Genomic DNA, 25,216 nt, shown 5'->3' with positions numbered 1-25,216 from the left:
AGATTCAGAAAATTTCTTCTTTATGCTAGAGAAGATCCTACAAATAGGGAAAAAAGTCAATTTCCTGATCTCAAATGAGGTTGGGTTATGAAATACAGACCGCAGTTATTGATGGCTGATCGGAAGAAAACAAACTGAAGGGATGCACTTGCATCACTCTTTCCCTCGTCCGGTTCAAAAACCAAAACATATGCATGAGATTGCAAATCTGGAATCTATAGTGTGGGTAAGATATCAAAGAAAGCACCATAAACAGCTCACCACTAGCCTCTACTATTTACAGCATAGACTTAACAAATTTAGACGGTGTTGCCAACTTAGTGGATTCTGGTGGCTCTTGACCATCCAAACATGAAAACAAAGCGCTGCCATGAAAGACAGCATCAGTGAAAAGCTGCTCCCAAATGCTCTATACAACAAAATGTTCAGTCAGTATGCATGAGTCAACCAAAGTTAGGCTTTTTCAAGAAAAAGTTTATGCACAGACAAGTCTCGTGCTCTCTTGAAATGTCTTGAGAGCCAGAAAAAGCTGCAGGGTTTACTGGTAACATATGAGCTGCATCTGGTGCAACTTGGTCTTCCATTTTGGGTTGGAAAGCTTTGAAAATGCCTCCTTTTGTTCTTGGTTCATTCTGATCTCGATTAATACCCACAGTAGCCCAAATAGAACTCTTTGGCGCCTCATCATGATCATCAATTCTCAGCGTCTTAGGAACCCAACGACGCTTCTCCGGTTTCTCTTCTCCATGTACGCTTGCATCTCTAGAATGTTTCCCTAAGGTTGGAGAGTTATTTCCAGAAGAGTTGTTGTTGCTAAGCGAGGATGACGGTGAGAGACTACCATTAGACCCAAGACATGAAACATCCCATGCACTTCCAGGCCAGTTATGCATGCAACCCCAATAGGAAGCAGGAACAAATGGGAAGGGTACACTTGGTATGCAAAAGGTGGGAGCTGACACCATAGGTGTTGAGACCCACTGCATCGGAATTGGACTAGGGTTACTGCTATCCAGTCCATAAACCAACTCAGAAGAACCCCAGCTTACTGCAATCGCAGCTACATCGTTCCAAGCATGATTCCATGGGTATGACAATGCGGAGGATGTGTAGGAGTAGGCCCACTACAACATTCTGTTCTACCAACTTGCTGCATCTATGCCACATTTTCATGTTTTCTTCATCGCAAGTTGAGACTGTCTTGAAGAAGTACATGAGGGCTCTTCTCCATTTTCTTCGCAAGCCATCATATCCATTTCAATTTTTCTTTTCTGTTCTCCAAGATGGAGCACAGATATCATAGTCATATAGAGGTACATCAGGACCAAATTTTAGGACACTTCCATTTTTCTTCCAAGGGTTTTAAAAGGGTGGGCAGCCCTTCACAGGAAACAACTTGGTGATTTGCTGAATCAGGATTGTCGACTCTGGTGCTTGGCATTCCATCAGAAGACACCATCATATGACGATACTGTAAGGCTGAGGGCTTATTTTGTGCCTTCCAGCACCAGCAGGAACATTTCTCATGGTTCCACCAGCAGTCCAATATCTCTGACATCGTAATTATTGTAATAGCAGTTTCCAAACTGTTACATCAAGGACATGGAAGAACCATGTCAGACTTCTTGAGAACTTTCTCTTGTACTGCCATATCAATCTCAGCCTTGCCTTCATCATGATTCTTCTCTTTGGTAGGAGTTTGGTGGTTGCCTTCCATACCATCATCCATGATGGGAGATTTATCTTTGGTTCATGGACTCTTCTGTCTGAGCACCCTCGTACTCTGCCTTTTTTGTTTCGCTGCATGAAAACCATTTAGTCATGAAATAACACTGGATTAGGTTTCAATTGATAGTTACCAACAAATCTTGAATAGGTTTATCGTAAATTCCTAATCCACCCTCTAAACAACAGCCTAAATTCCATACAATTTCTGATTTTAAAAGCCTTAATTATATCATGAAAACAGATGCTTAAACTACATGACTACAAACTTTTCATATCAAAACCTAATTTCAAGCCACTTGACTAAAACTTTTCACATCAAGACCAAATAATTAGGTATGCCAACTCAGCCTCAATCAAACAAGGATACGCCATAAATAACCTACAAACTTGCATAGGAACCCAATTGTACTAGACAAAACTGCACATCAATCCACAAACTAGGTATACAAACTTAAATATGCACCCAACAGAATCTGGGATATAACTGCATTCAAGTAAATACATAATCAGTACCAAATTTGCAAGCATGTTAACACAATTAACTAGCTCATGGAAGCCCCAGAAAATTTTGTGTTCCTCATTTACCAAAATCATAATTAACAAATAAAAAACAAGAGAAGCCCACATAACCTATTAGGGATTATAGCCACACCGCATCCTAACAACAACATGCTCTAAAGTTTATTAAATTCCGCACAATCACAAATTAAGAAGCCGACACAACCTATTTGGCGTTATATCTCCACCTTGTCCTAACAACAACAACAAAATGCGCTAAAGTTTATTAAATTCGGCACCATCACCTGAAAACCAATATGGAACTCTCTGCAGAAAGTGTAAACTCACACACATACTTGAGAGAAAAAGAATAAAACCCCGATTCAGAAAAATTTACAGCTAGATAGCCTTAGACACTCTCCATTTCACAAACCAAAAACCTGGAAAGAAGAATTAGGACAACCCACTTAACTTAATTCCAATAGAATCTATTTCCCTTGTAACATTAGCATAACCCACTTAACTTAATTCCAATAGAATCTATTTCCCTTGTAACAATAGCATAACCTACTTTAACTTAATTCCAATAGAATCTACTTCCCTGTAACATTTGGGGTTCCATCACATCACATTATTAGACACATAAAAAACCAAACCTTCAGACCAGGAGGAAAGAAAAATGGAAAAGCAGAAATTTTAACAACACATAACCCAAAAAGATTCAGAAGAAGATGAGAGTCGCATAATCCAAACTTATAATGAAGAGAAATCTCAATAATATACACGAATTAACAAAAAAAAAAAATGGTGTGTTCATTTCACCATCATCTTCAGACTACAGCCCAAGAAAAGAAATAGGAGCAGCTAAGTATCAGGAAAACAGGAAACAAAAGAAACTAATAGGGATCCATCAGAACAACAAACATGAATTGATGTAACCTCAAAATGGATAGACAAGAAGTACAGTAAGGAAAGCATTACCATAGATACCATCTCCTCAGGTTTCGGATCGGATTTCTCCTCTGCTTCATGTGGAATCTAATTCTCCAGCAACGGGATAGTCTTCCCAAAAAGCTTAATGCTGTGACCTAAAACATTTCTCCCCTTTCAATTTCTGCTCTCAACTTCGTCTGACGCTCAAAGAGATCGAGACCATATCCAAAACCCAACAAAGCAAACCAAACCAATACCCAAAAAACAAAGAATCAGGAAGAGAGCAGAGCAGACTTTTGCTTTCGTCCGAAAATCAAAACCCGGAAAAAACCCTCAAGAAAGCCCACAAAAAGCACAAAGAATGTGATGGGGTAAGCTGTGGATGGGTCTTTTTTAATTTTAAAATTCCACCTCATCTCTCATTTGGGCTCATTTTCTATAATCTTTCTTAATATTAGTATTTTCACTGAGAAGCATCGGTTGCTATTCCACAAAATTCCATCTGCTTGATGTTTTTCAAGCTCAAAGTAAAAGTTCAGTAACTTGGAAGAAGCTTTAGAATGGTATGACATTTATATGTTAAAAAAAAAAATATTACAATAAATATGAAAATGAGAGGATACAAAATTAACATCTAAGCATTCGCCGGAGGAATGCAAAAGAGGATCTCTATCTTTAACATTGCCATCAACAAGGAGATCTCTATACCACACAAAAAATAAACAGACCTGGGCATACAAAGAGCATCTCTCTATAGTTCTCCCCTTATATGAGAAGGTAAGTCAATCATCGAGGAAAAGCAACTTTTGACGGACTTTTGATGGACTTTTGATGGACGCATCTTTCCCCATAAAATCTGTTAGGATTTGCCTTCATGTAAGAGTGTAATATTTTCCATGCAATGAATGATTAAAGGTATGAAATATTGTTTATTTCTTTTTGTTTCTTTTTCAGTTTCTCCTGTAGTGATAATGCATGAAAAAATTACAATCCATATTAGTGTCAATTGATTCTCATCGCTCCCTTTATTTATGGCCCATTAAATTTTATCAAGAATGAGACTTCACGGAGCCATTGGTATCTTCAATATGACATTCCTCAATTTTTGTTCAATTACATATCCTATCCACCAACAATTTTTCGCAACGTTCAAGCTACTACAATTTAAAATTGAGGTGAAATACCACTCGATTAAGAGTGTCAATTTAAAATCGAAATCAGAATTGAATATTAAAATCGATTCAGACCATTTAGAATTGTGCCAAATTGAACCTAATAATAAATTGTATGATTTCAGTATTAAGAATATTATTCTTATTTGGTACAGTACGATATGGTTTCGGTATCTAAGATAAAACCATTCAGTATGAATCAAATCAAACTGTACCACAACGAATTACCTATTCTCAAACTAAATCGAATATACACATGTATAGTGATTACTATATATTATATATGTATCTCATATATTATATATTATATATGACATATGGTTTATAAAATCGCATTGAAACCAAACAGATTCGGTATTGTTTCAGTATTGAAAATGAATTTGAGTTCTTGATAAGATACAATTATAATGCTTGATATGCAGATTGGTATTAAATTTTCATATTGCTTCTATTAACGTCAATAATATTTTTTTTTTCTCTCTTTCAGCAAAATACCACCATATAATACAATTTTTGAAATGAGTCCAAACTTTCTAATACTCAATTTATATCTATAGCTGTTTCAATTGTTCTCTTTCCTTAAAAAGGCACGTCTTTAGAATTTAATATCTTCATTTAGTTACCCATCATCTTATTTCCACATACATTTAATACGATTTTTCAGTGAGGGTAAATCTATCATTTCACACTAAACTTCATCAAATACTACATTAAAATGACTTTCAACATTTTGAAAATCATTTTTTCATTATTGCATTAAATAACTTAAAAAAATAGAACGAGGGGCAAAACACCTTATGAAACGTTAATAAGAAAATCTCTTTTTAAAAGGGGACCGATGAAAAATCTATCAATATTTTAACTCATGATTATTTGTGTGATAGACAATTTCACACATGACATAACATATGGTTGGCATTGGTTCATTTGGTGTTATTTTTCAAGTATAGAGAATTGGTTTGTAGAGGACAACGTAAGCCCTCAATGTGCATCTCAAACCTCATGGTGAATGGATCTTCGGGCACAAGAAAACTTAGTCCTATAACTTTCTAAAGTCAATTTCCACCAATCCTTCTCCCTTGACATAATATCCAATTACCCATTATGTGAAGGGGATTGACTATCTCTATTGTATATTGTCTATTCATATTAATTTAATATGATTATGTACTTGAATAATTTGATGCTTTAATTAATCGATTAATTTGATGAAAAATTAGACAATGTGCCCTATATCATTAAGGGTGTCCATGTCAGCGTTAAATCTAAAAATAAGTATTAAAGGGATATAACGGTTTTAATCGGTTCGGTTTTGGTCAAACGGTGGGTTCGGTTCATATTTATTTGGCTGAAACCAAAACCGCATCATTTACTAAACGGTTGCACTTTTTGAAACTTTTCGGTTCCACGGTTTTTAAATGGTTTCTGTTTCGATTTATTCCATACGGTTTCTAAACAGTTAGCAATCGATTTGTTACTTTATTCGCATTTTTACTAAAATTTGCTTTTGGTGACAAACGATTCAATCTTGAGAATGTGAAATGCAAACCATTATGTTTTGTTATAATACCCAAACAACTAAGTAAAAAAAAAAATATTACATTGAGAAAGTGAAATACAAACAAAACTATTAAATACTAATGAACACCGGTAGTAGTGGTGGATGATGCTAAAGTAAGAATAGAAGGCTCTGAAAACACATCTTTCAAGGTTTCAAATAATAATTATTCTTCATCCGTCTCAGCTATATAAAAGAAGAAAACAATTATTTAGAATATGAAACTAATGTCCAAAGAATTTCATACGAAGTTAAAAGAAAAAATATTACCTCCAAAAGTCGCATCATACATCCAATCATGCAAGCATACCAAAGCTTCAAAATCCAATAGTTTTTACTTTAGGGGTTTTAACTTTTTGAAACTGATATACCGATTCTACCCCTGCATTATTTAAATGTTAAATGGGTTATTAGGATCTGTTTTGACGATTTAAATGGTTCGATTTTCACTGTTTCAATTCGGTTTGAAACCAACAGGTTAAATGGCTCGGTTCAATTTTGATCCGTTTAGTTAATCAACCTGAAACTTGAAACCAAAACCGAACCATTTATTAAACTGTTTTGCGATTTTGGTGTAACCGGCTAGGTTCGGTTTCGGTATATGGTTTCAGTTTCAAATTCACATCCTTAGATATAACACCAATAATTATGTAATATGCAGTTAGATCATCGCAATACGTACTTTTCAAGCTGGATATTTCAGGAAAAAAAAAAAGGATTAAGCTAGATACAACACCAACAACTTAGCCTTATCTCAACTAAATGTGGTCGGCTCGCTCACTACATGGATGCTCACCCACCAGCTCTGTTTGAGGTTACTCCTCTGTATTGGACCATCTAGAGGCTTTTATTAAACATGGCGATGCCACTTCAAACATACCTATCATAGTTTATCATATATCGGAGCTACTCTGAAATCAATTCTAATATGATTATTCCTTATTTATCATTCCTAGGAACCCTCTCTTCTTCTTCTTCTTCTTCTTCTTCTTCTTCTTCTTCTTCTTTTTTTTTTTTTTTTGGTGAATGAAAATATATCAAAGAAAGAAAAACAAATACAAACACAATACTTCATATGACTATCCTATAAAATATTACTATAAGTTTAATGTCATCGATCACACAATACTTCAGACGCACCACTCCACTTCGTCCATCCCTATTTTAATTTTTTGTGAATCATCATCCTCTATATCCTATCATTTATATATGATTAAATCCAAATATCTAAAACAATTACTTTATAGAATCTCTCTCTCTCTCTCTCTCTCTCTCTCTTTTCGATTTTTACCATCTCATAGCATAATTAAATTTATGCACCATATAACTTGTATTGGCGTATTCGTTTTACTTATTTTAAAACCTTTGATTCCAAAGTTAATCTCCATAACTTCAACTTGGCATTGATCTTTGCTTTTGTCTCAACCACATGAAACAATATCATTTGTAAAAACAATGCACTGAGAAACTTCATCTTTAATGCCTCTAATGGTTAAGTCATATATGATAAGTGCAAAAAATAAGGACTTAAAGTTGATCATTGATTTAACTCAACGATAATTGAGAATGTACTATCTGAACCCCAAATAGTTCTTATAATAGTCACCACGTCATTATACATATCTTTGACTATGCTCATATGCTTATTCAAAATATTTTTTTCTTTAGTACTTTTCAATTCACTCCCAAGAGGCTTCTACCAAACAAAAAATTTAAAAATAAAAAATCTAGGGACTCTATCAAAAGTTTTTTCCAAGTCAATAAAGACCATTTAGAGAGCCTTCGTGTGAACACTAAATCTTTCTATTGATCTTCTGTTTTCCTTCAATCTTTATAGTAGTAGTTATTGTATCAGGTGAGTTTCAATGACTTTCTCCAAAAAAAAAAAAAAATAATTCTCTCCCATACTTTCTTAACACAGAGCTCATTAGTTTTATGTCTATAAAGTTATTCTAATATAGAATAAAGTGAGAATGAGATTGAAAGCATGATCTATCAAGGAATTAGTACAAAAAATTGTAGTTGATGAGAGAATGTCATGCAGGTGATGTGGGCATTAGTTACCATACCATCTCATATGTTGGGCCTCAAGAGTCTGGCCATGTGAGTTCCACAGTTATTCTTTATCTTCTTTGACCGTATGGACTCTTTGTTCACAAAACTGTTTCTCACACCATGATTGATGCGATGTAGAAGATTCACACAAGAGCTGTGTGAATTCGAAGATTTTAGGGATCCGACTCTTCTTCTTAGCGTCCATTGGTCAGGTCGGCCCATAGTTATCTGGGCAAGTGCCATGCCTCTAGTGATGATCCAACGCTTTGAGAGAGACACGATGGAAGAGATGTCGACATAGGCGCGAGAAGTGAGGCATCGAGAACCGTTGGATTATCACTTGCATACGTGGTGCTCGCCCAAGTACTATGGGCAAGACTTGAGCGATGAACACTTAGAAGAAGAGCTGAATCTGGGTTTTGGTGTACAGTATCAAGATTGTCATCGATAGGGATCGGTTGTCTTAGGTCAAGTTAGACACCTTTATCCTTTAAAATACAGATATGGGTTTTTTTTTCTCTCTCTCCTATTTTGGTACTGATACGGTATTGAATAAGTATCAGAACTAGCCTTCTGTCTTATTCTTTTTTATGGGAGAAGCATTCCACTCTGTAATTTGGACCCCTGCATATAATATTTAACATCTATGAAAGGCACAGGATCTATGTCTGCTGCTAGCTTTTATATGTGCACATTTCCATCTTTTTAAACTGGTATCATTTATCAATTTCATTCATTTCATTTCTTCTTCTTTTCTGGTAATTTTCTACTTCCACCTTCATTGCATTGTGTTAAATAGACTGGACTTGTATCTGAAGAATAGTAGTGATTTTCAAAACAGCTGAAAAAAGAATCTTATTTTTTTAATTAATTGTTATCGAAATGATCCGATACCGATTTAGGCTGTGTTTGGTAGTCAAGAGAAGAAAAAAAAAGAAAGAAGTACAATTTAAAAAGTTCTCTTTATGCTTGATATGTTTTAAATTAAGAGAATATTCAGTTTTTAAATTTCAAATTTTACATTAAAAATTGTGAAATTTATTTTTACTTAAAAGAAAAAAAATCTTACAAAAAACACAAGAAAATAAGAAAATATAATTTTTTTTTCTCATTTTTTTTCTTTTCTTTTCTACCTTCTGGTTTTTCGTTTCTTCTCTTCACTTGCTACCAAACATAGGCTAAAATATAGGTAAATGAAGGGTGATTAATATAATAAAAGGGAAAACAAATTTCCCCTTGATACTGACTACGCTGATGATTGATGGTTGCTATAATGTATTATCGTCCAAAAGAATTTATTAATAAAAAAAGTTAAGTAAATATTCATAATTCGCGAAAGGACAATGAAATGATTGTCCGTCCAATCAGGCATTGACACAGACAAATTAGACCAGATACACGCATGCACGCACAGTCAAGTCTGGGTTGGGGGCGTTATGCGGCCCATGGGTGGGGCCCAATTTCATGAATTTGGGCCCTACCCATTCCGATTATGCGGTTGCAGCGGTGGAATGGTGGGGTCCAGACTCTCCAGACTCAGAGTGGACACGTGGACAGCAAAAATATGCAATAGATATGACGGCAGATGTAGCAAATGGGTGGGGCCCTTAGACGGAGGGTCCTCTTATTAAGGTGAGTGATGCCAGGCTAGCATCCAGGACATGATTGGTGCGGGCCCCACTCTCCCTGGCAAACCACATGCGTCTCGAAACCCCATGCACACCTCATCCCCCAATACACTTCCTTCTACTGTTCCACTATTCGATCCGTTCTCTTTCTCTCTGTAGACTCTCTCTCTTCTGTTCTCCTCTCCAGTCATCTTCTCCTCTCCTACCTTTCTTTATTCATTCGTTCGTTCATTCCATTTTATTAATTGGGTTTCTGATCTTTCGTCTTCTTCCCCTACTTTTTAATCTCATAATTCCTTCCTTACTCCTCAATTACAGACAGAGTCAATACAAATCCAACCTTGCCTTCCTCCTGTTCCTTTGTCGTGATTTTCCACCTCTCTCTTTCTCTCTCTTAATGGTATTCAATAATTGTAATTGAAATTAAAGTGGATAGCCGTTTCAAAAAGAAGAAAAACCCACTACCATCTTTCTCTCTCTTCCCACAGTTTTCACTCACGAGAACGGACACAGAGAGAGAGAAGATGACAGAGCACAAGTGTGATTTTGAATGTGACGGAAGAACGTTTTAAGCGAATTTACTGTCGGCGACAGGCGTTTCGGTTGACAATTTAATAGTATGTTTATAGGAAGAAGAACAACGAATGAGCAATTAGCGGTAATTATTCCTATTATTTTAAGTACTTATTCTCTTTGCTGTCTTTCTAATTTTGATTTCGCCTAATAAGGTGGTCGTGGTGGTGGGGGGGTGTGTGTCTGAATTACAGACATTGAAGAGCTGGCCCCTTCCATTTTCCAACTTTCCACTATTAGTTTGTTACCTTTCACTACCTTCTTCCTTATTTTTCTCCTTCTCAGTGAGATGACAACTTGTCCTGTACATATATACATATACCCAATCTTTTCTCTTTCTTCTCCTCCTCCTTCTTCGTTTCTTTTCTGATTCCTCTTTCGGTTGCAGCTTGCAGTCCCTTCATTTTTCATTGGAGTGGCTGCTCTGCTTTCTTTCGCCGGCTGCCCAAGGTGTTGAAGAAGGGCATAAACTAATGAAGAGGCTAGTAAGTACGTTGTTCTTTTTTTTCCCCCCTTCTTCACACTTTTCTTCACTGGGTTTTCTTGGTTGACTTCATAAAATTTCATTACTCGGGTATTTGACAACTCTTCATACTGGTATCTTTTTCACCCCTTTCTTTCTCCTCTCAATTGATACCAGGAATGATTTCTGAAGATGCTACTCTACCTAAAATATTGAACGTCTGCAATTTTATCTTTTTGGTTGTTCAGAATCTGCTTTTGTTGATACATTTTTGGATTTGATTTCCAAGGCGCGATGGATTTGGGCCATGAGTTCTAGTTCTGTAATCCGGTTTTGCAGGCGCTGTAGATTTTTTCTTTTTTTTGGGTCTGATTTTTTTCCAATTGGGTTTTGGATTTGGGCCATGAGTTCTAGTTCTGTAATCCGGTTCTGCAAGCGCTGTAGATTTTTTTTTTTTTTGTCTGATTTTTTTCCAATTGGGTTTTGGATTTTTGTTTTTATTTTGTATGGCGTGTTTAGTAAATTCTTCTTACTTACAGTGATCCTTGATATCGATGTCGTGCTTGTGATCAAGTTTCTGCTTTTCCATGGGTGAGTTGTAACTTTTGACCTCTGACTCGTTTCTCATTCTTCCTGCTTAGTTAAGAATCTAACGTCATTAGGTTTTCATTTTCCTGTATTCATAGCATTGTTCCTGAAATCTTCTATGTCATTCTGGGTAAACAATTTTGATAATAAAATGTTCTTCGTCCATTGCATTGCCTACTTAATATTACCCAGTTTCAGTCACTTGTCTTGTTTCAACCAAGATCACAATTTTCTGCTTCATAGAATTATGCGGTTGGGTTTTGCAGTTTGACTTTGATTCCAGGGAGCTTTAGCAATTTTTTGTCCTGTTCCTTTATCAAAAGATTGCTTTTTGCTCAATTTCGTATCATGCCCATTACTTTTTCAGTTTGGCTTCAAATTCCTTGCATTGTGTGAAGTTGTTGTGATCATGTTCGTGTCTTCTGGTGGCCATGCTAATGTTTTCGGTGAATCCACCTCTGTTTTCTCAGTGGGCATGAGTATGCTTTAACTGAGATTTTTTCTTTTAAAATTTTTGCAATCTTATTGTATACACTCTGGACATTTCTATTACCTCTTTTGCTTCATTACAGACCTGAAGGTAGTGACTCTTATTATCTCTCTTAATCTATCATTCTGTTAGAGATAAACTATGCTTTGTCTTTTCCCAAATTTTCTTTGTATGAATTTCTTCATGCTTCTTTGATTTTCCATAATTCTTTCCTGCAAATTTTGTTGAGGAATCTAATTTTTGGTTAACAATTGTATATGTCTTAATTGTGTTTTTAGTGGATTTACCCCTTTTAATTGTTTTTGCTTTCTAGTGAATTCCTTTTCTGCATCAATGGACTTGGTCAGTAGAAATTGTTCTTAGAATTGTTATTGGTTTTGTTTTTCTTCCTTGAACCTAATATTTGTCCTCTTTTTAGGTGGCACTGCTTTTGTTTCTGGCATTAGGAACTGCTGGTGTAATAGGGGGAGGATGGAGTGGTGGGCAGTGTGATAACAAGAGAACCTTGGACCCTAGACCTCATAGTGTATCCATCTTGGAGTTTGGTGCAGTTGGGGATGGGAAAACAGTGAACACGATTGCCTTTCAAAATGCCATCTTCTATCTCAAGTCTTTTGCTGACAAGGGAGGTGCTCAGCTCTATGTACCATCAGGCAGGTGGCTTACGGGAAGCTTCAACCTCACTAGTCACCTCACGCTTTTCTTGGAAAGAGGCGCCTTCATTCTTGGATCGCAGGTTTTCGTTCTATCTGATTCTTATCTTGTTTTCCCTTTTTTTAAGTGACCCCCTTCCTTCTATCTGATAGCCAGGAAGAAAAGCATTCAAGAAAGCAAACAGATGAGGATTAGCTTACAGGGTTTCATGACCATTGACGTGGAAATACCTCTTTAATGAAAGACTGAATTAGCTCCCCACTTCTTTGGACATATGTATTCTGCCTGGCTCATAGTTGTTCCTTTAGCCCCATAGAGGCCTTAGCACTTCACTGAGTCAAACTATTGATGTTTGGATATCTTTTGATGGTTAGACAGATCCAGTAATGATATTTTATGTTTCTTATCGTTAGCATGTATTTACTTTTAAATTCAAGATGTTAAGGCTTTGTCAGATGCTCCAATTTGGTTAAGCTTTTTGGTGACTAAACTTAAAATGCTTATGTTAGTCTGTCCCTATTCCTGTTCAGTTTCCCCAAATACCACCATCTGCTGTCCAGAATAGGTGTAAATGCATGCCTCATATCAACATATAGTGGTGGTACTCTGTTTCTTGTAAATTCAAGTCCTCAAGGTACTTTGTCTTTGTCTTTTTTTATTCCCCTCCCTTGCAGGATGCTGCTCACTGGGATATCATTGATCCCTTGCCATCATATGGTCGAGGAATTGAACTACCAGGTGGAAGATATCGTAGCTTGATAACTGGATATAATTTAACAGATGTGGTGATAACAGGCAAGGATATTTGCTTCATTCCTTTTGCGCCGGTGCTGTTTGTGTTTCACTGTAGGCTTGCCAATTTTTTCTCCCTTATAATGTTCTTTATTCCGTTAAATGTACTAGGTGATAATGGAACTATAGATGGGCAGGGTTCTATATGGTGGGAGTCATTCAAAGCTCATTCTTTAAACTATAGCCGTCCTCATCTTGTGGAATATATTGGCTGCAAGGACCTTGTAGTTTCGAATCTCACGTTCTTGAATTCCCCTGGCTGGAACATCCATCCAGTTTATTGCAGGTACAATGCGTATGTTATGACGAGTTCAAATTGTTTTCTGATTATGTGAATTCCAATATTTATTTATGGAATGGAAGCTCTGACTCATATTTATATTACCTTTATGCAGCAATGTGCAAATTCAAAATATTACTGTTCATGCTCCACCTGAATCTCCATACACTGTTGGTATAGTTCCAGGTTTGTGATGCTAAACGCTTCCAGTAGTCTATTTTTGTCCACTCCTACTCCATGGTACTCATGAACGACACTTCTTTCTGTGATGACATGCTACTAGATTAGACATGTGTTTAGTACAGTTGTCCAATCCTCCTTTTTGCCTTATGAGCGCTTAGAGGTAGTGATTCCATAGAACTTGCAGGAGTTGTCACCATACTTCCTCATGTAAAGATAGGGCAGTTGTCAAAAGACTTTGCATTTCCACGAAATTTATATCGTGTAGTTTCCACCAATCGGAGTTTTGTAATTTTTCCATAGAGCTATATATTTGGATGTAATTGATACTCTAAATTTTTGAGGATTATAGAATGAACTTTGAAGCCGCATCAATCTATACACATCTATCATAATTTTTTTTTAATAATGGATAGATAGATTAGCCCTTGAAATGAGACAGGAGTTTTATGTAACTAGCCTTGGACAGGAGTATTATTTACCTCCTGTGTATGCTCTGCAAAACTAAATCTGATTTTCTTTATTTCTCTAGCACAAGCAAGTTTCTCAAAATCAAGCCTTCTAACTTGGCCATACCATGGTTATCATAAAATCTTTGACTCAAAGTTTTCAGAAATTTTGATCTCTGCCTCCAATTTAAACCATCAAATGTTTATCTAAACTATGAAGAGATAGTCCATTTGTGTCCTTTTAATTTCAGCTCTAGATGCATGACACCTAGAACCTAAATATTTTTTGTCTCATAGTAAAAATAAGATCTAATTCCTAGTTCACCCTTCAATCTGAATTTTTGTGCTTTCAAGTTATTTGCTGTTTCCTTCTGTTTTGAATAGATAACATGAAAGGTCTGTAGCATTTTATCCTCGTTTAAGTTGCATGAATCTCATTTTTTTTTCAGATTCTTCTGACAATGTGTGCATTGAGCACTCCAATATTAGCATGGGTTATGATGCTATTGCGCTTAAGAGTGGTTGGGATGAGTATGGCATTGCATATGGAAGACCAACCAGAAATGTTCACGTCAGATGGTCTCAACTTCAAGGTTCTAGGGGTTCTGCCCTGGCCTTCGGTAGCGAAATGTCTGGTGGCATCTCTGACATTATCGTGGAGGGCCTGCACATACAGAATTCCTTCAGTGGTATTGCATTCAAAACTACCAAGGGCAGAGGCGGTTATATAAAAGACATTCTTTTGTCATATATAGAAATGGAAAATGTCTACGAGGCACTAAAAGCCACTGGTCAATTTGGATCCCACCCAGATGACGAGTTTGATCCAAATGCTCTGCCAGTTATTGATCACATCACCTTGAAAAACATTATTGGCACAAACATCACTGTTGCTGGAGATCTTGAAGGAATTCAAGAGTCTCCTTTCACCTCAATCTGTCTTTCCAATATCTCTTTATTTATCACTTCTGGCACTTCTAGTTCATGGTTCTGTTCAAATGTATTGGGATTTTCTGACTCTGTGTTCCCAGAACCGTGTCCCGATCTCCAGAGCTCATATTCAAATTCTTCTTCTGCCTGCTTTTCCCTGGCATCTTCTGATGGTTATGCTGCAGCCTTGTGAGATTTTCACTTTGCAAATACTCCTTTCCAGCTCTTGTGTACAACGAGAGAGAAACTAGATGCCCCTTCAGTTCCTTCTTGAATTCTGTTGAATTCTTTCCTAATAAAATTCAGATTCTGGACCTTCAGTTGTTCAATTTTCTCCTATACTCTCATCATACACCGAAACTATATTGATGCTGGCGTCATGCCTTATCGGCATCGTATATGTACAGTCTCATTTCTTCATTCTTGTGTAAGGAAATTTTTGGTAGGAATGGTAGTAGTCCAAGTGATAGTGATTGTTAGCACTGCATGTTTCTCTGTTTTCTCTTTATTTAATGATTTATTCTTATATTGTACATGTTACATGATCCCACATGGGCTTGTCGTGACAGGGATAGGGGTTGGTCCAGGGTGGAGCAGCCCAAGTAGTGTCCAGGTGGACCGTTGTAATTGGAATAAATGGTTGCAGAGGTTGATGAGTTACTCTCTCTTTTCTTCTTCTTTTGTCTTCAACTTGACATCTTTGTTGTTCTTTTTATGTTCTGTGCCATTTTTGCATTGAAATTTGCCTCGTCTTTATGGGAGACAGAGACTGTTAGGAAGCCTAGGTGTGATGCTGAATGAAGGTGGTCTATGAAGTGGAGGTATTGGGTTTCTGCGTGGAAATTTGATGCAGAAACTTGCAGTTGCACTCCATGTTCATGCAAATTTGAACAGTTAGTAATTTTCTGGTTACTGAAATACATGAAAAACCAAACAAGATGATTGATTCCTAACCTCATGGAGCTGCAAGTGTGTTAATCTGGTAATACTTACAATTTCGATTGATAGGATCCAAGTGCAGATACAGCACAGAGAAAGCCTTGGGAGATATAATAGAAGACTAAAATAATAAATCCGGATTTAAACATAGATGAGCTAGGTGTCTTCATCATTTCATTTTTGAAACACATGATAGATAATGCAGAAAAGAAACAAAGATGATGCATGCCATAGGTGCCCACCAATAAAACAACCAAACGTAAGAATAACTGGGAATTTGTCATGTTTGAAAAGGTAAGGACCACTCCAGTGGTCGGTCCTAGTTGTTCTGTGAGACTGACCATACCATCTGTGGTTATAGATAAACAAGGTGGAGGTTCTGTAGTTGGTTCTCTCAGTTTGTACCTGTTAGAGAGTAGTAGTTTTTCTTATATGATGAACAACTTTACAAAGTTACTGGGATATAGATGAAAACAATGAAAGAATGGAAATAGTTCATTTTTGGAAAGAAAGAGATAATGGAAAGAGAATATCACACAGAATTAGAAGGATTCTTTTCTATGGTAGGTGATGGTGAGGTGGCTGACGAGTCAAAACTCTTGTGGTTTTAGATAATCAAGTTGAAGGCTCTGTATTGGCTCTCTCAGTTTGTACTGACTAGAGGGAGCAAGGTTTTCTTATACAATGAAGAACTTTACAAAGTTACATTGTGAAACAGATGAAAAAATGAAATAGTAATCTGAAAAGAGAGAATGAAAGATGAAAAAAACATTTAAAAAGAGAATATCACACAGAACTAGGAGGATTCTCTGTGACAAGTGACAATGAGATGGCCTCACATTTGAAAAGACATTTTTGTTTGATCAACCATCTATGTTTAATAAAGAATTGCTTGATTCAGAGAAAAAAATAAATTTGGAGAAGAAACAAGAAGAAAGATGTGCATGATCTTTTCTAAATACTTATATAACATAATAATGGATGAGTTGACTGACTTCTTCATGTTTGTGGTCCTCCAATACAGCTGGCAGTTTCATGTGCAATTTAGTAATCCATTGTTTATGTGGTTTGTATCTTCATCTTCACTTGCAATAATGGACTGAGCAACAAACACATGCCTGAGGGACCCAAATTTTGTGTGTACTTTTTTGTCGTGTTCTCTTTTATTTTCTTCCTTTCTTGTTGGTTGTTAACAAGTCCATTCATTGGAATTCATTAAAGAATCATACCAAGGAGCTTACTAGTGGAATGAGTCAATATCTTATAACTTTGTGGTTGCAGATAATGTTAATATGGAGTTTGTAGTGAAATCAAATGTCATCCAATAGGTCGCCATGTCTCCAGACTACATTATTCTCTTTTATAACTATTAATTCATTTGTTTCGGGTTTTATTTTACGGTTTGAAAAAAAAAAAAAGAAAGAAAGAAAGAAAGAGAGAGAGAAGAAGCAATAAGAGGATACTGTGTATTAGTCTTCTGTCTAATTTGATTCCTTCATTCAATTAGGGATGTAAATGGATTGGATATGGATTAAATTCAGATCGGATGTGTTCGGATCTAGATATTTCCTGATTAGATATAGATACCCTTAAACGAATATGGATGCGGATCGGATTTGGATTTTCAACTATCCGTTTACTCTCTGACTTATGTAATCCTGATCTTTCTCTCCCCAATGAATATAATTTGCTATTAGTCTATCTTTCTAAGTTGTATTAACTTTTTTCCTCATTCTTTAGAACATTTTTAAACTTCAAAAACCCTCAAAATCATTAATTGATTATTTAATCGAGTTGAATAATAATTTTCTAGATAATTCAAATTTTAGTCAAATACCCTTTGCCGACCATGTATTACACCTTGACACTTGTATTTATAGTTTTCAAAATCGTATCAATATCGAATCAGCTGATTCATACTCATACATATCATTGGTATTGGCAAAAAATGACTCAAAGGAAATTTGTCAAGTTGATGCCCTTAGCATCAACCAAAGGAAAATTTGGAAAACGAAGGGTAAAATTAAGTAGAAGGGCAGAAATGACGAAATAATCAACAACATTTATTGATAAATTTATATATTTACAAGAAGAAAGTGGTAGATAGAAAAAGAACTCGTAACATATTTATTGGAACAAAATGCTATTCTTCAACATCTCATTGAATGAATAAATAAAAACAAATTTACTATGCTTCAAACTTTTCACTTCTTAACTTTTTCCCCCTCTAAATTCAATGTTGTCCCTCCATTGCAAGACTTTAGTGATATCCAATTGGAGCAGGGGCTTCCCTTAGTTCAAGTCCTTGGTAGTGTATGTCCTGTAACCAAGACATTTAAAACAAACCATTCGTTAGTCTCAATCACGGTTATTAATATCCGTACAGGGATAACGGTTTTGGTCGATGCTGATATCAATATGTATGGGCTGTATTGAATGGTTTCTCAAGCATAAGCATTCGAAAACCAGACCATGCCCAATGGTTGAATTGGTTACCCAATAGGTGGCTCTTAGAATTCTAGACCTGGACCTTCTTCCTTATGAGTTGTCTTTTTTCTTTTTTCTTTTTGGTAACACTTCCTTATGAGTAGTCACTAGCCCATTGAGGTGATTATGACTAAATGTTTAATCAAGTATATCATATTGTATTGCTTAATTTAAAAACTTAAGCTATTAGGTGGAGAGACTCAATTAGAAATAACACTAAGAAAGCGAGCAAAATTCTTACCGATGCGAAATGATTGACATCACGATGATGTGCCTCATCGGCCCTCAAGACGACGACGACATCCCGGAGTGTAGAGTCCGGCGCCATCTGCCAGTAATCGATGGCGATAGCCGGCGCTGGGACATTCTTGATATTACCATTATCAAGTTCCTTCAAGAACTCAGTGTAGGTGTGAATCGCTTCTTCTTCCAAGTATCCTACTACTCGGTGAGCGAACTTGGGGGAGATCAAGTAACCCAGGAAGTAAGCATTGAAGAACACTCCTTGAACTGCGAAGACAAGAGCTCGATCGAACCATCTCGGCTGAGAAATCTCTTGAAAAGTCATAAGGTGCATTCGCTCGTTCTCTGCTTCTTCTAACAGAGCTTTAATCCATCCTCCACTGTGTTCGAATCGCCTGAGGGACTTTAGGTGCAAAAGCATTCCTCCAGCCATGCCTGGCACGGCTGCCACTGTTTCAAGCAACATAGCCCGGCTATCGTATCGTGTCTGTAATAAGAGAGAAAAGCTCATCAAATTTAGAACTCGACTCCACTCGGAATGAAACTAATCGACTCAATTTGAATGGAACTCATCCGAGTCAAGCATCAAGTCATTATAACCCAACTACCCACGTAAAGAAAACGTGGAAAATTCAAAATTGGTCACCATTTGATGAGGTCAGGGGTCAACATCATGTCCATGTAAATATTGTCCGCTTTGGGTCTTGATCCCAAACCCTTCGGTTGACTGTTACTCATACAATTTTGTTAAAACTTGTCTTACATTAAAGGGATTAGCCCCTACTTGTCAATTTTATTAGATGAATAAAGAAACACTTGTCTTCCCTTAATCGAACATATAGAGAAGCACAAAACTTGTGTTTGTGTAACTGTGTCCCAAGAGGGACAAGATACTATCTTTTGACCTGTGGGAAGATTGAATTTTCAATTCTCTCACTATTACACGGAATCTAGGTTTAAGTTGAAATTTACACCCTTCCACTATGAAATACCACGAAATTCAAATTACATAAGCATTTTGAAAAGGTTTTCCATCTTTTACTTCAATACAAAATTTCATCCTCTCATTAAGGAAGACAAAATTTTAGTACAACCTAAAAAACAGTTAGAATTTTTTTATTCATGTAATTGCAGGTGTCGAAATAGAATTTCATTTTGAAAGGATATTTTGAAAAACACAAAAAACCTAAGGGGTTATTTATAAACCCATATGGGAAGGGAACTGTTTCATTTCGGTGCATGTGATTATACAGGCCGAAGGAAAATTATTTTTTATAATAATATTTTTTCATTGTTTGTTTTAGCATAAAATACAAAAAAATTCATTGAAAAAGTAGGAAAATAATGTTTACACATAAAATTTTATAATAAAACAAACAGGCAATGGGAAAAATAATAAGAAAAGAAAGCATATATACCTTGAAGAAGAGATCAGTTGGGTATCTTAGAGTCTTGACAGTCCAGTAAGCTAATTTATCCAATAACGTAGTTGGGATGTGGTGCTTCTTCAGATCTATTGAAGTATTCGCTTTGTACGTCTCCCATGGCTTCACCAAGAACCCCCAAAACCAAAAATAAATAAATAATTTTCATAATTAAATAAGAAAACTGAAATGACGAAAACACCCATCTCCATTTTCTTTCGAAAAGTGAAAAAAAGGGTTGAACGTAACATACCCTGAAGCAGCTCCACTTCCAGTCCGTCCCATCCTCCTTAGTGACCTTAGAAGGAGATATCCCCCAGAAGCTAGTGATCATCGCCTTCTCCTCCGGTTCAACCCCGGTTGAACCAGAACCGGTTTTCACTTCTTTCTCTTCCCCTTCCTTGTTCATGGCTATGGTACTTCTATGCCGTACACCAACCGCTGGGAACCTGACCGAAGCCATGCTGGTTCGTACTGGTACACCCGTTTTCGTTGTAGTTGTGTGGAAGAAACTAGAACAAGTCCCGTTGGTCAGAATCTCTGTAGCCGGTTCGCCCAGGGTTACCGTGGAAAAGAACCGTGGGCCGAGCTGTTTCAGCAGCTGACCGGCCATCCTCGAACCCTTCATCATCTCTGCTTCAGAACCCAAACGTAAATGGTAACAACAAAGATATCGGAAACGTGTCTCGGGCGAGAGCTTTTTCTTTTGGAGTTTTGTTTTGAAGACTTCAACTTACGATATATGGTGGTAGGGTTTGGAAGAGGGTTTTACTCTTTATATGGTGTTGAGGTTCGCTGCTCGGGTTAAGGCTAAGCGCGTGTTTACATTTGGGTAAGTCTATTTTTTTGTGCTAGACCAACGTAAGTTGGTGAGAGGATGGCTTTGAAGTTTCTTCCGTTGACACACATGGCGGAAGGTTATTGGCAGCGGGGATCTTGCTTTGGTCGTGGACCTCGTGGTATATTTTGGCTTCTCTATAGATAGTGGGATATTCTAAAGATCCACCATGGTTCTGGTCCAAGGAGTCAATCCGTCGTTTTGGTCTGATTTTCAATTAAGTTGAATTGATTTTTGTCTGTTATTGAACTAATTTCAAACCAAACCGTTAAGAAAATTTTTGGTTCAGTTTTTTTATTTTTTTTGGTATCATCTTGCTATGTTTGGGTGCATATTAGGGTCTGAGAGATTTCAAGTCAAGGATGGGATGCGAATGTAGTAGCTTTAGTTAGAGCAAAACCCATGTTGTTTTGCAGATACTCCTCTTTTTCTTCCAATCACTGTTTTTAATTTTGATTTCTACCGGTTTCATAAAACTCAAATCCAAACTAAATCAAGAAGGATTAGGTGAGTTCGGTCCAGGTTGAACCGCCCCATTTGCTTCAATGTGAAAAGAAAGAAAAGATTAAGAGAAGACTTGGACCTGTCATAGTCTTTGTTCAGTGGCATTTGGTTCATTGTTTTTACCCTTTCCTCTTAAGTTGGTTCTACCTCATGATTGGAATCCGTTAAGAATTTGTGTCCTAAAACACCAATCAACCATTAAAATACGAGATAAGTGAGCACACAACTAGGTGATCGTAGACTATGATTTTGGGATGCCGAAGAATCGGTCAAAACTGGTCGAAAAGCCAGTGCCAGCTGGCAACATAGACTTCGCTTCATGATTTTAATGCTTAGTCCTGAAACAGAATTGACATGGAACATGCAATGGTAATGAAGTTCCAAGGCGACCACAACAGAAACCAGAATTGAACGTCGACCGCCGCCGCGGTGTGGAAATAGTGGAATACGATGCTCTGTTAGCAAAATGCGTCCCGTTTTGAACGTGTTTACATTTCATATTGTTTAAAACACGTTTTATCGTATATTTTTTCAAAGATATTGGGAGATAAGTTAAAACATAAGTATTTTCATTCTAAACACGTTTAAGATGCATTTAAAATACGTTCTCCTTTTCCTGATGTTTTCTAAGATTTGATTTGTTGAACATAATGTTTACTTAATTGACAATCTCTCTCTCTTGAACTCTGATCAATCAATTCTTTTTGCTAACATGAAGCTAACTCAATGGTTTATATTTCTCAACCCCAAGGGGATAGCACAGTTGGTGAGCAACGAACTTGGTACGAGCCATAAATTCATATGTGTTAAGTTTGACTCCCACTAGGCACACCTTGAACCACTCACACGGGGTTGTTTAGTGCCCCTCACTACTTTCAGTAAAAGTTGAATGGTTCTCATTCAACCCCGATATGATTTAGTCCATGCAGTTGTGGGGTCAGTATGGGCCCACGGGACTAGTCAGGCCGAAGGCCTGGATACCCGTCGTTAAAAAAAAAAAAAAAAAAAAAAAAGCCTATATTTTTCATGATATCACCTTTAACCCAAATTCAATGCACAAATTCCAAAATTGAGTTACAAACTTATGTATTTGATGATAAGTGTTTCTAAAGTGATGACTCCCAACTCCAACTGTACATGCATCACTCCGAGAGTGTGTTGACTATATGTGTTGATAACAATGAACAATATCATAGTTAAGCCACATTGCTTAATAAGACTTTGGAGATTTGTGGTTTATGAATTTAAAATTGGTGTTAGATGATATTCAATGATATGTTTTAAAATTTATACATAATGAGTCATGGGATATATATGCATTAATGTTGGATATTATAGTTTTTTTTAACATTATTAGATGCACATATTCATGTGTTCTTTTCTTAATTTACATCAGTATGTTACATTTTTTTTTTGCTCCCGTTTGTTTAAAATCTATACGTTTAAAACTCATACTATCTGTTTTCTTTTTTTTACTATTCTTTGTTTTTTTTTATCGCATCATTCAGAATTTTTACTGTTTAAAACTCATACCGCCCATTACCATTTTTTTGCCAGTACCTTTTTTGCTAACTATGATATATTGTGAAACTTATTAAGACCGTCTATTTCTATTAAAGCTCTCCGCTCAAGGTGTCGACTTCAAGAGACAGACCAGCAACGGGTGATGCGATATATCAGTGGGTTAAGTACTGAAATTCGACTTGAGTTGGCTAACACTGATTTCAGGTCTGTTGAGGGATTAAGGGAGCACACTACAGGGAGTGCGGATCAGGTTCTCGTATAAGAACCATTCTCATTCTTGATCCACACATATGAAAATCCAGCGCTGCTATGGATTCTAACTGGATTCTGTGTGCATGCATGTACGGATCAAGATGGTACGAGAGTGGTGCTCGTAGAAGAACCTGATCCATCTTCCACTATGGTCACTATGGAGGTTTGACCAAATGACACTGCCGGTACAAACACTAAATTATATGCCATTGAACAGTGCCGGCCTTAGTCAAATAGTTTCGTGACTGGTTGAGGGCATAGTTGGCAGATTTGGATTCGGGAATTATTTGGGCGGAGAATTATTTGAAATAATTCGATTGGTTAATTTAAGGACTCAGTCAAAAAAGTGGAAAAAATAAAAATCGGAGTCGGATTTGGATTCGAGAATTATTCGATTAAAAAATTAAAAGTCAGACAAAAAATTCGGATATTATTTTTATATTTTATTATATTTTTTTTATTTATCAAGTTATTAACTTGATTTGTATACTTAGAAAGAGAAAATTACTTTATATAACAAAGTAAAAAACTATGAAAAAATTGTCATTGAGCAATAGAAGCAATGGTTATTGTAATCCAATTTCTACTCATGAAATAGATTAGACCCCAAAACAGTAAAAACAAGATTACAACTATAATAAAACAAATAAATAAATTGACCACAAAAAATTTTCACTATCCTTTTGCTTGGGTTCACAAAACCCATATTGCACTAAAACGCACTAATTTTTCACAATTAAAGCAACAATATAAAAGAAGATTGATTGATACGGCGATATGAATCTGTCCTGGTCCCCTAGAACCTCAAATTATCCATCAATACTTGATATCTCCCCTATCTTAGGATTAACTGATGAAGTTATGAGAAAGAAATGAAATAAATAGTAGATTTGTACGATTGTGACAGAAGAATTAGGTGGAGAAAAAAGATGGGAAGGAGGCGGAAATTTGGGGGAGAAAAAGATGAAAAAAATATATATATATTTCGATGGTGGGTACCGTGGGTTTCATATATGACTTTGTGTTTGTTTGTTTTTTTTTTTTAAATATTGTTTAAGTGGACCGAATAATTCGGTTTAATTAGATTCGGCCGAATTATTCGTGTTTTAAAATCAAATTAGTAAAAAGTGCATTTTTTTACCGAATTTTATTTTTAATTCGGATTCGGTCAGAATTTTTTATTTAATACGGAAAAAATCTGTTCGGCCGAATAATTCGTGAATTATTCGGCCGAATTGTTAACAAGGGGTTGAGGGTGACATTGGGGTTAGGCTAGGTTTTTTTTTTTCTATTCATGAAAATTTATATACCATCGCTCAATGAGAAGTGAGAAATTTATTATAAAAAAAAAATTATTGAAATAAATAAAACAAATTCATAGAGCAACGGTAAATATTCCGCCGTCATATGTTGCTCTAGACTGCCGCTAAATAAAATATACTATGGAGGTAAAATTATCATGGTAACAAGTTTATTTAATGGTTTTTTTTTTTGGTAGAGAAGTTTATTTAATGGTGATGGTATAAAAAAAAAAAATGCTGTTGCATAAGAGACATGGTTTGATGGTTAGACTGTTACAGTTCAAATAGAGTGGTCGATTCGACAACAAATTTACGGTCAATCTTGGATAAGCTATTGAAAAAATTTACTAGCTCTCAATGGTCCAAATTTTTTGCTCTACCTTCGAATTTTTCCTAATGTGTGTAATTTGAATCCGCTAATAAGATGAGGGCTATATGAGTCCAGAAGCTGGGTGTGAGGGAGACTTTATTACAATTCTTTCCCTAAGTCTCCAATCTGAAATGGCTCCCCAGCGCAATGTAAATCCTGAGGCTGATAGTTCATCAATCATTTCTTTGAGGAACTTTTGGTGTCTAAGTTAAGTGGTGTCATCATGGATTTGATTTTGGAATCTCCTATCTTTTGCATTGGTAACATGTTTTTTCAGCTTGCCTTCCGCATGACTCTAAAGCTATATTTGGTAGTTAAGAAAAGTAAAGAAAAAAAAAAATTAAGAAAAGAAAAGAAAAAAAA

General features: G+C 36.2%; 2 protein-coding genes and 1 pseudogene across 5 annotated transcripts; 1 reads left to right on the top strand and 2 right to left on the bottom strand.

Annotated features, from left to right (window-relative positions):
* Nucleotides 1-475: 475 nt before the first annotated feature.
* Nucleotides 476-3,997, bottom strand: LOC122094510 (annotated as a pseudogene).
* Nucleotides 3,998-9,755: 5,758 nt separating this feature from the next.
* Nucleotides 9,756-15,631, top strand: LOC122081682 (probable polygalacturonase). 4 transcript variants are annotated; one of them, XM_042648891.1, is made up of 7 exons: nucleotides 9,758-10,230; nucleotides 10,534-10,630; nucleotides 12,105-12,422; nucleotides 13,015-13,135; nucleotides 13,244-13,418; nucleotides 13,528-13,598; nucleotides 14,491-15,631. In XM_042648891.1, exons 2-7 carry the CDS (start codon nucleotides 10,619-10,621, stop codon nucleotides 15,162-15,164), a joined length of 1,371 nt encoding a protein of 456 aa, XP_042504825.1. In that variant the 5' UTR covers nucleotides 9,758-10,230; nucleotides 10,534-10,618; the 3' UTR covers nucleotides 15,165-15,631. The 4 variants fall into 4 exon arrangements, with proteins under 4 accessions (XP_042504812.1, XP_042504825.1, XP_042504818.1 ...); XM_042648884.1 differs by lacking the exon at nucleotides 9,758-10,230 and adding an exon at nucleotides 10,288-10,449; XM_042648895.1 differs by lacking the exon at nucleotides 9,758-10,230 and adding an exon at nucleotides 10,411-10,429.
* A 2,170-nt stretch (nucleotides 15,632-17,801) lies between these two features.
* LOC122083865 (ubiquinol oxidase 2, mitochondrial-like) lies at nucleotides 17,802-20,775 on the bottom strand. Its single transcript, XM_042651781.1, has 4 exons — nucleotides 20,318-20,775; nucleotides 20,059-20,187; nucleotides 18,639-19,127; nucleotides 17,802-18,230 (listed from the first exon to the last, which is right to left on the bottom strand). The coding sequence occupies exons 1-4, from the start codon at nucleotides 20,693-20,695 to the stop codon at nucleotides 18,171-18,173; spliced, it is 1,056 nt and encodes a 351-aa protein (XP_042507715.1). The 5' UTR covers nucleotides 20,696-20,775; the 3' UTR covers nucleotides 17,802-18,170.
* Nucleotides 20,776-25,216: the final 4,441 nt, after the last annotated feature.

The sequence above is a fragment of the Macadamia integrifolia genome, chromosome 1 (assembly GCF_013358625.1).
Source record: "Macadamia integrifolia cultivar HAES 741 chromosome 1, SCU_Mint_v3, whole genome shotgun sequence".
Lineage (NCBI taxonomy): Eukaryota > Viridiplantae > Streptophyta > Magnoliopsida > Proteales > Proteaceae > Macadamia > Macadamia integrifolia.
The sequence above is the reverse complement of the archived record's forward strand: the minus strand, read 5'-3'. Positions and strand labels throughout refer to the sequence as shown.